At 34.9% G+C, this 15,253-nt stretch overlaps 1 protein-coding gene across 3 annotated transcripts in view; it reads left to right on the plus strand.

The window, feature by feature from the left end:
- Positions 1 to 13,263, plus strand: part of STRN3 (striatin 3) — a 122,900-nt gene extending 109,637 nt beyond the window's left edge. For all 3 annotated transcript variants that reach the window (XM_057720923.1, XM_057720921.1, XM_057720922.1), the window contains 5 exons: positions 172 to 339; positions 1,977 to 2,117; positions 5,435 to 5,542; positions 11,432 to 11,518; positions 11,601 to 13,263. In XM_057720923.1, coding sequence (XP_057576906.1) covers positions 172 to 339; positions 1,977 to 2,117; positions 5,435 to 5,542; positions 11,432 to 11,518; positions 11,601 to 11,770 — 674 coding nt within the window. In that variant the 3' untranslated portion in view covers positions 11,771 to 13,263. The remainder of the gene's footprint in view (positions 1 to 171; positions 340 to 1,976; positions 2,118 to 5,434; positions 5,543 to 11,431; positions 11,519 to 11,600) is intronic.
- Positions 13,264 to 15,253: the final 1,990 nt, after the last annotated feature.

A 15,253-nucleotide genomic window follows, 5' to 3' on the forward strand; every position in this document is an offset into this window, starting at 1 on the left:
GTATTGGAAGGGTGGATAAAAATAACCCATAACTCCACAACTTAGAGATGGCCCCTGTGTTCACTTTGGTTTGTCTTATTATGACTGTTACGTGTAGTCTTTATTCTTATTTATGTAGTAAGTTCTTTTAAACTTCTTTTAGCTAATTTTTGTTTGTTTCTTTTGTTACAGAGCCAAATGTTCTAGCTGGCACTTTAGTTGCTCATACAGATGCTGTCTGGGGTCTTGCTTATAGTGGCATAAAAAATCAATTACTGTCTTGTTCAGCAGATGGCACTGTTAGATTATGGAATCCACAAGAAAAATTGCCATGTATTTGCACTTATAATGGAGACAAGGGTAAGTAAATTTTGCCTCTTTGAAAAAGAGCTAATTTTTTTTTAATTTGAAAGATAAAAAGGACAAATTAGTTGATTTACTATTTCCTGACTATTCAAAGAGTTATTGAAAGAATTTTATAAAGCTGTGATAATTTTTATTCCTAGTCATTTTTTATGAACAAGAAAGGTGCTTTGCAAGTATATCCTGTAGCTTAGTGCTTTTTTGACCTTTTTCAGGACATGTCCTATTTGAAGAATAGAACTGTTTGTATCTAACAGTAGAGTAGTAGGCAAACGAGGCTATTCATAGGAACAACAGGAGGCCCTCCACCAGCTCCAGGTGGCTGCTAACAAAGACTGAAGGGATCACAGTCTCAAGAATACCTCTAAACCACCTATGAGCACACTGGTTGAGAAATCTAGCCATAATCATTGAAATAGCACCCTTAACTGGGAAGGGCAAACTGTGTTACATGCATGATTTCAAATCTTTTCCTGTCAGAGAAGGCGTAAATATACCTTGCGATGGTATTTATCTGTGTGCATCTGTTTATGTTATTTGTATTGGTATTATTTTCCAAGTAATTTTTTTTTAATAACATGAAAACTTATATTTTACTTATATTTTACCCACTTACACTGAGTCAAATTTGAGGCTTCATACAGAAATAGAAAAGGAACTGTATTTTTCTCATTATTTCTCCAGCATCAAACCGGTACTCTAGTGCCTGACACAGAATAGGTAGTCATTAAAGTTCTTTTGTCTTTGTTTTTTGAACATTAATAGGGCCAACTCAGTATCCTTACAGAATGCAGGATATTATTTTTTCAATAAACTGCATATATTTAGAGTGTACAATTTGGTATCCGTGTCTCCCAATTCCCAAGTAATTTTTAAAGTTACTTTTTAAAATCATACCTTTTATTTTTATGAAGAATAATTTTTTGTTTTAAAACATTTTAGATGAACATTTATGCTTAATTTTGTTGGATCTCTGGATACCTTACTGATTCTACTAATTCTTCAATTACCTAAGCTTTTGAGGTGAAAATTCATTTAGATAATTTATTTCTTGCTTCATCCAGGTAATTAATTGCTTACTCCAAATTTCACATAGTTGTGCATTGATCTGGACAGTTAAATTCAATATGTTAAAGAGAGAAATTGCTGCTGGGGCCGCTTTAGGATAGTACTGCATCAGTGGATTCCAGAGTCCAAAGCTTCATTTTCACAGATCCAAAAATTTGACTTGTATTAGCTGTTTGATAAGGCTTACCAGTCTCAGGTGAATAGTCTCCCAAGACAGTGATGTGAGAATGCTATTTTATCATTTTACAGTAAGAAATAAAATTGCACGTGGGCCAATAAACTAACCTAGGATTTCTCTCTTAGAAGAAAATGCATAGGAGAACAATGACTTTTGTATATATCTGCTCTTACTTTAAGAGCCCTCTAGCTATATGTTTCTTATAATGTTATAAAAACTTCTAATAATTGAAGAAAAGTTACCTATTATATCTCACCATCCTAACACAATTGCTTTCTTTTTCATTATTAACATTATTTCAAGAATATTCAAGTTCCTTTTTCTTATTAGAAAAGTAGAGATTTCTAAATTATTGTGTTTACACTGTATCTCTTTGGGCTCCTTTCAGAGCATGGAATACCTACATCGGTTGACTTTATAGGCTGTGATCCAGCTCATATGGTGACGTCTTTCAACACTGGTAGTACAGTAATTTATGATTTAGAAACATCACAGTCACTGGTGATGCTTTCATCACAGATAGATTCTGGTAAGTTTTCTGATAAGATTGAAACCTTAGGAAGGATTGTTTCACAATTGAGGGTAACCTTCTCATTTTTATTTTAACTGTTTGAATTTAGGATTGAAAAATAATTACTTTCAGTGTGTACTTATTTACATTTTTTCTGCTATTTCCTCAAATTATGCTTAAAAGTTTGGGTGAGTATGTGGGGACAGAGAAGTAGAAATGTAAGGTAAAAGAAAGTAAATGATACAATTATATGAGTTTTTAATGAAAATACATGTGAAAGTAGAAAAATATATAATAAGCCTAATGAACTCATCATCCAGCTCCAATACTTATGTGTAAATGGCCAAGGTTGTAAGTATAGGATGTGGTATTTTACAGTTTATTCAAATAGGAATCCAAATAAATAAGGCCCATGCATTGTGATTGGTTGGTACATCTCTTGGGTCTCTTCATCTATAGGTTCCCCCTCCCTTTTATTTCTCTTGCATCTTTTAATTGAAGAAATTGGGTAGTTTGTCCTGTAGAGTTTCCCATGGTTTGGATTTTGCCAATTGCATCCTTGTGGTATCGTTTTTTTTCTTTTTTTGGCTGCGTTGGGTCTCCGTTGCAGCACACAGGCTTTCTCTAGTTGTGGCGAGCAGGGGCTACTTTTTGTTGCAGTGATTCTCATTGCAGTGGCTTAGTTGCTCCGCGGCATGTGGGATCGTCCCAGACCAGGACTTGAACCCATGTCTCCTGCATTGGCAGGTGGATTCTTAACCACTGCGCCACCAGGGAAGTCCTATCTGTGAATTTTTATCAGAAGTAAATATCGTCTCATTTGTCTTTTTTCCAATGTTTCCAGTCATTGCTTGGGTCCATTAATTCATTAACTGTTGAAAAACTATTTTCTGATTCTATCATTTCATCTCCATTTATCAGCTAGAATGTTTCTATAAAAAGGGACATCCCTCATCAGTAATTTGGTTACCTGGAGTTAGCAGTTACAAAGGAAAGGCAAGATAAATGATAGCCTCCCCCCACCCCCTTTATTTACTAGTTTTTAAAATGATGAGGTGATTCCCTAGCATCCTCTAAAAGTGACCAGTGAGTCTTTTGGGTGTTGTTTGTTTTTATTATCATTACAGTCTTTCTTATATATAAATATATTTTGTGTTTCATTCTGTCACAGGTGTTACCTTTATTGCTACTCAGATTATTTCACCTTTGGCCAATGGGAGCTTATTCAGGTTGGCTCCTGAGTCGTCCTTTTGACATGACCCTGTGCTGTTGATGGTTTTCTCATTTTCTGGTATGACAAGATGTTCTAGGTTCATCTTGTTCATTTTGCACCCCAGATCTGAAACCAGCCATTTCTCTAAGGAGCCATGGTTTCTTTTAGTGGGAAATGACATTTAGAGACTATAAGATAGATACTATGCTATTGAGTCAGTCCCCGTGACTTTCATGGTTCTTGAGTTGGTTATTGGTTTAGACTTTTTCAGTGGACAGAGCTAGAAGTGCATTTATTTATTTATTTATTTATTGGCTGCATTGGGTCTTTGTTGCTGTGCGTGGGCTTTCTCTAGTTGCGGGGAGTGGGGGCTACTCTTTGTTGTGGTGCACAGCTCCTCATTGCGTTGGCTTCTCTTGTTGCGGAGCACAGGCTCTAGGTGTGTGGGCTTCAGTAGTTGTGGCACACAGGCTCAGTAGATGGGGCTCACAGGCTCTAGAGCTCAGGCTTAGTATTTGTGGTACACCCGCTCAGTTGCTCTGCGGCAAGTGGGATCTTCCCAGCCCAGGGATCGAACCTGTGTCCCCTGCATTGGCAGGCAGATTCTTAACCACTGTGTCACCAGGGAAGTCCCTAGAAATACATTTTTAATAAAGAAAAAGACTGATAAATTTATACAAATACATACAATTCTAATTCAGATTTATCTCATTGATTTCATAGCTTTATCTCTTTGATTTTATATCTTTATTTCATTTTAACAATGTTGAAAATTGGTTCTCAGCATCATCATTTCTCGTTTGGTTTACCTCATGGTACAGATACAGTCGTCTCAGAATAATAGCAATACCACCACCAACAGTTTCATTACTGATAATATCTAGGGTATAGTCTACTAGGGCTGGACAGTCTAATGCTTTTAAAAGTCACTTGAAGTAGTTTATTTCTTTGTGCTTATACTGCTGATTGGATATACGGTTAAGTTCATTTGTTTAATTTTAATTCTGATTTTTCATGATTGCTCTTTTAAAAGTCATTTTATAATTATAGAAAACATTTATAATTGTGGTTCTGTGGTCAAATCTCAACCCAAATTATACCCAATCAACCCTAGCCCTTTTCTTCTTTTTATATAGATTATTTTTTTCAGTGTGTATAAGTTCAGATAAGAGTTCTTGTATACATGTAGAATGATCGATTTACTTAGTCTAAAAAATGTTGACATTTTCCCATTTGTTTTGATCTCTCTCTTTTCTCCCCCATCACTAATACAATGAAAAATTAAGAACTTGGTAGTAAAGAAAAGGTCTGATTCCTAAGAACATTAATTCCAGTTCTTTGTTTTTTTGTCAGTGTGGGTGGGATGGTGGTTGTTCTTGCAAACATCTGATTATCACTTATGAATTTTTTCCTTCATTAATTGCCTCTAATTCTTTTATGGGCTGTTTATTAAAAGCAATGACTTGTGGGTCTTTTAAAAATTCTAAACCATCTATATTGACAGTCTGCCGTAAAATACTTATAATTTTTGTTTGAACTTGAGCTTAGTACTATCCATCCATATTACAGGATGTGCTAGCTTTCTAAGAAATTGTAATTTTTTAAGAAATTTTCTCTCTCTAGAGCCCTAGTTTTCTTTCTTAAATTTTTTGTTTTTTATATAAAAGCTTTAGCTTTTAGTGATTCTTAGTTTTTGGTAAGACTTAAAAAGGCCATCATTTAACTTCTAAATTGAGGTTTTTGTCCTGTTTTTTTTTTTAATTGAAATATAGTTGATGGGCAATATTAAGTCAAGTATACTACATAATATTTGACATTTGCCTACATTATGAAATGATCACAATAAATCTAATAACCATCTGTCCTCGTACAAATTTATTTAAATATTATTGACCATATTCCTTATGCTTACTTATTTTACAACTGGAGGTTTGTACTTTTTAATACCCTTCACCTCTGCCCCTGCCATTCCCTCCCCCCACCTCCCCTCCCCTCTGGCAGCCACCTGTTTGTTTTCTGTGTCTGTGAATTGTTTTTATTTTGTTTTGTTTGTATGTTTTTTTAAATTCCACATTACATAAAAGGTTTGATTTTTGGTGTATTATCCCTCTTTATTTTTCAGGTTTACAATCCAGTAATCACATTAACAGAGTAGTAAGTCATCCTACACTTCCCGTTACAATAACTGCTCATGAAGATAGACACATCAAATTTTTTGACAATAAAACGGGTAAGTAGGTTATCTTATTTTCTATATAAGATATTGACGTCTTGACTTCAAAATTGCCAAGTTAAACTGATTTAACTCAGATTTTTGCTTTACTTAATGTAGCACACTGATAACATATGGGTTTTCCCGCCTGCCTTTCTTTCTTTCTTTCTTTCTTTCTTTCTTTCTTTCTTTCTTTCTTTCTTTCTTTCTTTCTTTCTTTCTTTCTTTCTTTCTTTTCTTTCTTTTCTTTCTTTCTTTATTGGCTGTGTTGGGTCTTTGTTGCTGCACACGGGCTTTCTCTAGTTGTGGTGAGCGGGGGCCACTCTTCGTTGTGGTGTGCAGGCTCCTCATTGCCATGGCTTCTCTTGTTGTGGAGCACGGGCTCTAGGTGTGTGGGCTTCAGTAGTTGTGGCTCATGGGCTCTAAAGCATAGGCTCAGTAGATTGGCTCACAGGCTTAGTTGCTGTGCGGCGTGTGGGATCTTCCTGGAGCAGGGATCGAACCCATGTCCCCTGCATTAACAGGTGGAGTCTTAACCACTGCACCACTTAGGAAGCCCTGTATGTTAATTTTTATCCTTAAGTATATATATAATACCTTGCTTACCTGTTATGATTTCTTCATGTCATGACAATTATAAACCCTTTCATTTGAAATTTTTTTCTTATATTATGTTGTGAATTAGTATAGCAGGAAAGATCTCTTACTGGTATTTGGCATTTCAGATATATTCTTTTTTTATATATATAATTTTATTTATTTATTTATTGGCTACGTTGGGTCTTCATCGCTGCACACGGGCTTTCTCTCGTTGCTGTGAGCGGGGGCTACTCTTCATTGCGGTGTGCAGGCTCCTCATTGTAGTGGCTTCTCTTGTTGTGGAGCATGGGCCCTAGGCGCATGGGCTTCAGTAGTTGCAGCACATGGGCTCAGTAGTTGTGGCTCACGGGCTCTAGAGCACAGGCTCAATAGTTGTGGTGCACGGGCTTAGTTGCTCTGTGGCATGTGGAATCTTCCCAGGGCAGGGCTTGAACCCGTGTCCCCTGCATTGGCAGGTGGATTCTTTACCACTGTGCCTCCTAGGAAGTCCTCAGATATATTCTTAAAATGATTTCTCAGTGGATGACATGATATAGTGGCAATTGTTTATTGTCATCTTTCCTGTATTTCTTGTTGTAATGAAAACATACCAATTATATAAAAGTCAAATCAAATTTTAATTTGGCCGTAGAATTGTTTGCTTAAGTACCTCTGTATCATCTGTCATTACCTAGAATACTACATAAAGTACTGTTTGCTCTCTTTCAGGAAGTCTGATAGCAAAGAGAGGCTTCTTTGAGAAGCTAAAAGGATTAGAGGGGTATTGAAGGGCTTCCAGATAAGACACTTAAATGTTAATTGCAACATTTTTGCAGGGCAACAAATTATCAGGCAAGACAGCAAATCAGAACTACAGATTTCTCTTTGAAGGTTATATAGGACATGGTCATAATTTTTAGTCTTTGGAGTCTTACATAAATATCTTTGTTCAAATAACACTTTCCATGGAAAGATTCCTTTTAACTCAGTAGAACAAGTTGAGAAGAGAATGAATATTCACAGGTCTATATATTGCATGGGAAAGAAGATTCATATTCATGTGAATGTTCTCAGTTTAACACCTTATCATATCAATTCTTTGAACAGTTTCATGAAGCCTAAAGATCTTCCTCTGCTGCAAGAGCAGAGATAATTTCCTTTACTGTATTTCTAAAAAGATTCCTTTTATTAATTATTGAAGATTTACATTTGTAAGGGGAGGTTCAGGAATTTTACTAGTTATATTAGAAGCAAAAAGTGAGTCTCTAGAGCTGTTTTACTGGCAAAAATCAGAAATAATGAGCCTGTAGCCTTTTAGATTGATTACAAATTCTACCAATTAATTCTTTGTGTTAACTAGCTAGTACGTTGTCTGTAATATGAAGATAATTGAAGCAGTAGGCTCTAAACAATAGAAAATTTCTCTCTTTTGTTTTCTCTCTCACAGATACGCACATATAACTCTTGAGTTAAACTGTAAATTGAGTTCAGCTATATTGTTCTTAAAGAAATTCTTCTTTGAAAATTGGTAATTCATTTAAATGTGATAAACTAGAATATCCACATAACTTGTATTGATGGTTAGCTAAGTTGTTAATAGGCTATTCTATCAAATGAATAGTAAATTTATTGAATTTTTTTTTTATCTGAAACATTATAGAAATTGTATGAATGGACTCTAGATTTTAACAGCGAAAGTATATTGTCTTTTGCACTGCGCTAGCTATTGTCATGTATAAGATGTCATTTCTGCTTTCTGAGGGCTTATTGTCTGGGGAAGATAGTGTGTGGGGGTGTGCACATGCACATACTCTATACATGATGCGGTAAGGTAAAGGAGTCTGCATAGAGTGAGGGTTTGAGTTTTTCCTTGAAAGAATGGTAAGGTTTTTTGTTTGTTTTTAAGTGAAGAAAGTAGTAGGAAATTCCAGATAAGGGCATATTTTGAGTAGAGATACAGCAGTGGGAACTTGGGCTGGAACAAAAGTTTCTTATAGGCAAAGCTAGAGAGGTAAGTTTGGAGAAGGAAAGCAGAAACTATTGAGGCAAACTTTTCAGAGCCAGGCTAAGAATAATGCATCTTTGTTTACACTGTGCACTATGAAAACCACTTGAATATTTGAGCAGGGGTTTACAATATTGGTTTAAAAAGATTATTCAAGTCACATTATATGGTAGATTCTTAGAGAATTTACAACTTTAAATTTGTACTGTTCAAGAGAGATTTTCAGGGCTGGTGATTTAAAATTTTGGTAGAGGCACAAATATGAATTGCATATGCTGTGACCAAGAGACTTAGCTAGTGGGTGAATCTGGGAGAGAAGGTGTAATACAAGTAAGGAATGTGGAGGAGTTGGATGAAGAGGATCTGAATTGGTTATGGACGCATTCATTCAGCAAAGCTTTTGAGTAAATTCCATATTCTCAGGATACTTCTTGATGCTTGATGAACAAAACAAATACCCTGTCCTTTAGAATCTTATACAAAAGTGGTATATTGCTTTCTGTGAGACATTGGTCTGTTTAATTTACATATACGAACATGTTTGCTCTTCTAATAGCTCTGTAAGGTAGATATAGCACTGTTATCTTCATTTTATAGTCGAAATAAAAGATTCAGGACTTATTTATGCAGTGTTACAAAACAGAAAATTACAGGTTGGGGATTCAAACCCATGCAGTTTGCTTCCAGGGTCCACTTTTTTTTCTGTTCTTTTCTTTTTTTTTCAAATCAGTCTGTTTCTTCTCCATTTCATAGATTATCCAAGTCAAAGGGCTTAAGATTCCGGGGAAGAGAGAACTGGTGACTTCATGTGTCCTCTTGTTTCCTCAGTTATAGGAAGAAAATTAATCTTGATGGGAGAAGAGGGGTGGTAGCAAAGCCATGGGGCAAAGGTGAATTTGGTTAAATGTGAGAAGCTGCATGTATATGCTGGTGAAGGAGGAGTCCTAGTTCTTGGGAGGGGTCAGAAGCTTTGTGACTTCTGTGATCACTAGCGGAAACCTAGCAACCAGCTTGGTTCAGTATTTGCACCTCTCTATAAATGGTCCAGTCCGAAGGGTCACTCACATTCTGAAGTGACTTCATTACTACGTAGAGGAGGGTTGACTCTAAATTGACTTAACATATCATAGTGAGGGTTAGTTTAGTGCACAGGCAGGAAAGCTGAAGTTAAACTTAGAAATAGCACCCTTAAAGAACTGGGTAGATGTGCTATTTGGATGAAAAAGTTCTTTGGTTTAAGACATGTTCAATATAGGAGGTGTAGGATCATTCTCAGGAGAGAAGTCAGAACTAGATCTATAAATTGAGTCACCATCACAAAGCTGACATTTTAAGGGAAGCTAATGATGCTTGGTAGCTAACCCCCTAATGATTTTTTTGTGTGTGTGTTTTATAATATATTTATTTATTTATTTATTGGCTGTGTTGGGTCTTTGTTGCTGCGCTCGGGCTTTCTCTAATTGTGGCGAGCGGGAGCTACTCTTCATTGTGGTGCTCGAGCTTTTCATTGCAGTGCCTTCCCTTGTTGCGGAGCATGGGCTCTAGGCATGTGGGTTTCAGTAGTTGTGGCACTTGGGCTCAATAGTTGTGGCTCGCGGGCTCTAGAGCACAGGCCTTAGTTGCTCTGTGGCACATGGACTCTTCCCAGACCAGGGATCGAACCTGTGTCCCCTGCATTGGCAGGCAGCTTCTTAACCATTGTGCCACCAGGGAAGTGTCATGTCTTCTCCCCCCCCACCCCCCAATATTTTAAGATTATTGTGCTGGAGGCCAGCCATTTCATACTCTGGATTTTTTTTTAATAGGAGTATTGAGAGGAATGGATTCTAGAACTGATAGATAAATTATGTTGGACTAATAGTATGTTGCATGATTTTTGTTTCTCAGGATAGTAGAGAAAAATCATTACAATTACTCTGTTAATCTTAGTATTGATGAGAAACAGACCAATGTGGTTTAAAATGACAAGGGACTTAATTTTTTGTCCTTAATTGATAAATGTTTAGTATTGCCAGAAAATGGCAGGCTTAGTTTTCAGAGTAACTTTTTACACATTTATGTTGTGGTTTTGTATTCAGGTCAGTGGCTGTAGCCACATGGCAAATGACAAAAGTAGGCCTGTTTCATGTCTCAGTGTGGAATGTCATCAGGGGACAAGCAACATGGCAAATGACTATAAATAGACTTCTTCTGAAAAAAGTCCTCCATCTCTCCATTAGGAGCAGCCCAGGCATTTGAGTAATAAAGACTCATTGCTGAATGAAAGGGGAGGAAATTTTTTAAGTTATCGGTATTTGCTATTTTATTCCTTTCTTGGATGAATCAATTTATGATTTTGCTTTCCAATCATCAGAAGCATGTATTGCCAGTGCAGAGGCTGATGCCTTGCCCAAAGGATTTGTGCAACACAACTTTGTATTCACAACTTGTTTTTTAATTTCAACTCTCTGTTGAATCCATTCACTTGCCAAATCTTCAATGAAGATATTCGCTAAATTATGTTTTCCAGACTAGTACTTGTGTTACTATCTGGGGAAGTCCAGAGTAATTTCTGTGATGTACTCCCACCCTTCTCCCCTTTCTTGTTTCTAATATTTAAAATGATTTACATTTCAAAAGACAACGATGCTACTAGAATGTTTAGATAGGAATATGTTCTCTGGTGATTTATTTATCATTAACCCTGTATATAAAATAATCTTTACATCTCTTAATGAGAAAGATTCTATTTTCATTTTAATTCCCCTTTACATAATCTTAAGCTTTTGATGTAACTCTGTAATCATTATGTTTTCTACTATCAGATACTGTCAGATTCATGTCATACAGATGTCTTTAGGAGTATTTGGGAAACTTCTGCATTAGAATTAAAATTGTCTTTAGAATATTATTATAGTGGATGAACCTTGAAACCATTATACTAAGTGACAGAAGGCAGACACAAAAGCCACATGTTACTGTATGATTACATTTGTGTGAAGCTTTCAGAGAGGCTAGTCCATTGAAAAGCAGATTAATGGTTACCAGGGACTTGGAGGGGAGGAATGGGGAGTGACTGCTTAATGGTTACAGGGTTTCCTTTTGCATAAATAAAAATGTTCTGAATAGGTAATGGTGATGGTTGCTTGTCATTATGAAATGTTCTAAAAGCCACTGAACTGTATTTTCTTAAATATTTAAAATAGTAAATTTTATGTGTATTTTATCACAATAAAGAAATATTGCTGTGGTGATTATGTTATGTTGATGTTGTATTTTGGTTTCTGATCGCTCACGTTAGTAACTATTTGAAAGCTTAACCTTCTTTGTTATGTTTTATTTAGGTAAAATGATCCATTCTATGGTAGCTCATTTGGATGCTGTTACGAGCCTAGCAGTAGATCCTAATGGAATCTACTTGATGTCTGGAAGTAAGTCTGAACTTCCTGTACTGCCCACGAATTTCATAATAAAATTGTTACTCAATAACATTTTTTATTTATTCTTTTACAGGCCATGACTGTTCTATTAGATTGTGGAATTTGGACAGCAAGACATGTGTGCAAGAAATAACAGCACATAGGAAGAAATTAGATGAATCAATTTATGATGTTGCTTTCCATCCATCAAAAGCATATATCGCTAGTGCAGGGGCTGATGCTCTTGCCAAAGTATTTGTGTGAATCAACAAAAACTCTCATCATAACAACAGATTTGCTTGGACACAGAGGGTCTGCATCACTGCCATCAAAAAGGTTACTGATATGACACTACATGTGATCTGCCTGGTGAAGGCTATTTGGGGCAGGCATAAATTGGTGGAAATCACATCTTAACGTCAGGCTCATTAATCTAATTGTAATTACTGTATTTTGTGGGACAGAAAAAGGACTCCATTATTTGTGGCCTGTACTGGATATGAACTGAGCGTATGTCTGTCTTTTAGGTATCTTTAAGCCAGTGTGGAGTTTGATCTTACAAAAAGACTTTTATTTTGGACTCTGTGTGCTGCCTTAGGGTTAGGAATGTGGTGCTCTTGTTGGGGGGAAGTGAGCTCCAAGAGTAGCTTTTTTTCATCTCTTAGTGATCTTCTGTTTATTGGTTGAATGCCACAGATTCCCTTTTAAACTTATTTTGCTTTAAAAAAATAATAATAAAAAAGAAAATTTAACTTAAAATATTTTAGCATTAGTTGCACAAAATGTTTGGATAAAATTCTAGTTTTTATAAGTCTTTTTATATATTTAGCCTGTCACAACAGTGCTCAAGATTGTATTGAAGTTTTTCTGCATTATACAACCCTGAAACACAGAGATCTCACTGACCCGCTGCCGTGTAACCACACTTTCCTTCTTTTGTGTAATACAGCTCAGCTAAGTCTTTCCATAAAGATGCTAAATCACCTTCATCATCACGTAATTGTCTTCTTAAACCAAGGACTATTAAGTGTATTAAAATGAAACGGTGGGGTTCAGTACTCCAAATGAACTCTTTAAAAAGGAAAAAAAAAAATGAACTAATCTTGGCATCCTATCACTATGTGATATTTTGTACATCTTACTGTATTTACAAGTTTATTTATCAAGGATTATCCATCTTGCTAATAGCCTATTATTTATTTCACTTTTTGTTGGTCTTTATATCCTTTTATTAATGTGCTAAAGGAACCTGTATATCTATTTTGGAACTCTTTGAATAGTCTAAAATAGACTAAAAATGGAGTATTTTATAGTTTAAGTTACAAACCAAGGTGACTTCCCCCAGATACGATCTTGGTTTACCATGATTCCAGACAAAACTATCTTGTTTTAAAATATTTGGAGTAAAACTTTATTTGCATTACAAATAGGATACAAAAATAGTTGAATCAGGATACAGAAATCTGCTGTGTTTGGACTAAGTTATCCCTGTTTTATTTTTTCAGATGTGCTTAATTTTATGGTGTAACTAAAGATTTTGTTTGTGTAATGCATGATTAAGACAATAAAGTATTTTTTCTAGTCTTCCAAAAAACTTTTCTGATCAGTTTGCGAGTTTTGATGAGTTTTGTAACGTTTTTGTTTTACAAACTATGAATCAGCAAATTTTTAAGATTGTACCACATAGCGAACGTACAGCTGTTGAAAAAATAATGTATATAAAATGCATATAATAAATATTAAATTGTGTACCTGTATGTTACTGTTGGCTACATTATTTTGTGTTGAATAATAAAGTGCAATACTTTACTCTCCATCATTAAACTAGGAAATGGAGATAATTTCTCAACGAGTCCTTCATTTTTATGTTGTTCTTTTAAACTTTGTACTGTTGCTATTCTAAGAAGATTAGAACAGTTAATACTGTTAAGAATGCCTTTCTAACTATTTCACCCTATTTGGGGATTAAAAAATCTTCTATAAAAAAAGTTATATAATTCAAAATAATCCTGCCCGCCAAAAATGCAGAGATGCAGTTTTAAATCTTTTCCTTAAGGTGTCCTGTTACTTTATTAAATCTTAATTTCAAGTTAATAGTGTTGTCTTTCCTATCTAGCCAAACCTGTTTCCCACAGAAGAGTTTAGCAGAGAACAAACTGCATTATTCATTAATTAAAAGTTATCCTCATAAATGTTAAATATTAATATCTTCAAACTTTTCCTTTAACAAAGTAATATCCCTTTGAAGGGAATTGCAAATGAATCAGCAGGTAACATTAGAAAACTTATGTGGCAAAATTCTATTTGCCTACTGCGAAAAAAAAAAATTACATTTTATGTATGTTGAGAAATTTTGTCACCTACCATAAAAATCCAAGTGGCAGTTTTAGTCATTGCTGGTGAAAACTAAAACTTTTCAGAAGTTTTCTTAAAATTTTGGTTTTCTGAATTGAAGATTCAACTTAATGAACAATTAAAGAGGCATTTTTCTCTTCCTCCTCCTTTTTAATAACTTAAGAACAAGCTTTCCAAAGCTAGTATTGTTTCTGGCAGCTGTTCCAAGCCAATGCATTACTGTTTAACTGAAATGTGATTATCATCATTGCAATACATAAACATTCATTTTTTCGGAATGTATTAAAACTGAAATGAATAAAAATAGTATATATTTTATTTTTCTCTTATCTACTTTGGTTGTATTTTCTCTACAGTATTAAACATTTGGAAGAGACTAAAAGGATGCAAAAAGAATATCTTATTTTTGTTTTATTTGTGTGCTTCCATTTGTGACTTATGGGAAATTATGTAGATTCCTTTGACTATTAAATGGTGCTTTATACATAAAATTTAAGGATATATACAAATTTTAAATATGTTGACTTTCTTGATATTTAGTCATATTCTGCCCTTTTCATATTTATTCATGTTCTTTTTCCATATTTCAAAGTAAGTTATCCACTGAAGATCAACATCTCATTTAATGCATTAAAGGTTATAAATAGGCTAAGTATAATGGAAATTTAGGCATGCCTGTGAAGTTTAATATCTTTTAAAAAATCCTCTTTTACTCTACTTTTAGTTGTTAACCCTTTATCTTGTTTATGTTTACTTCTAAAAAATAATTGATAGTAACTTAAAGTTCATTTCTGCTCTCTTGCTGCTCTTTAAAAGTCAAAATATTAGCTCCCCTGGTTACCTCAAAACTTTTGTTCTTTGTAAAATTTTTAAAAGAGCTAATGACTAGAGGCTGGGTTTTCATTTGTTTATAATTTTTTAAGGTGTGAGTGGTATTCTCAGCTGAAAGTTGTCTATTGGGGAAAAACCTGTTAAACCCATTTTTGTTGTTAAATGAAAATTTTCCTTGTTAAATGAATCAGTCATATTTGTAGCGTTATAAAGGGGTGGGGTTGGGGGGGGTGGTCAGGGGAGTCCTTGACTTCCCATACTTCCTTTTGTCAAATTTTTATGTAGTGTCAAAGGCTATTTCAGTTCTTTCTCTCTGATACTTAGTCCTTTCTTCATTCCTTTTACAGCAAGCTATAAAATTGTTAAAAGATTTATTGGAGTATAAATAATACTTCAACCAGTTAACACCTTTTTCAGGTCACCTGGTTGTAAACCATTTCAGATAGGATCAGTATATGTGTGAAGGGAAACTGTGCAGATGAATGAGAGGAGAGATTCTGTCTTTAGTGAAGATAGGCTGGACAAGATATGACAGCACTTCTGAGAGGATAGTTCTTGATG

This window comes from Hippopotamus amphibius, chromosome 2 (genome assembly GCF_030028045.1).
Source record: "Hippopotamus amphibius kiboko isolate mHipAmp2 chromosome 2, mHipAmp2.hap2, whole genome shotgun sequence".
In the NCBI taxonomy this organism is placed as follows: Eukaryota; Metazoa; Chordata; class Mammalia; order Artiodactyla; family Hippopotamidae; genus Hippopotamus; species Hippopotamus amphibius.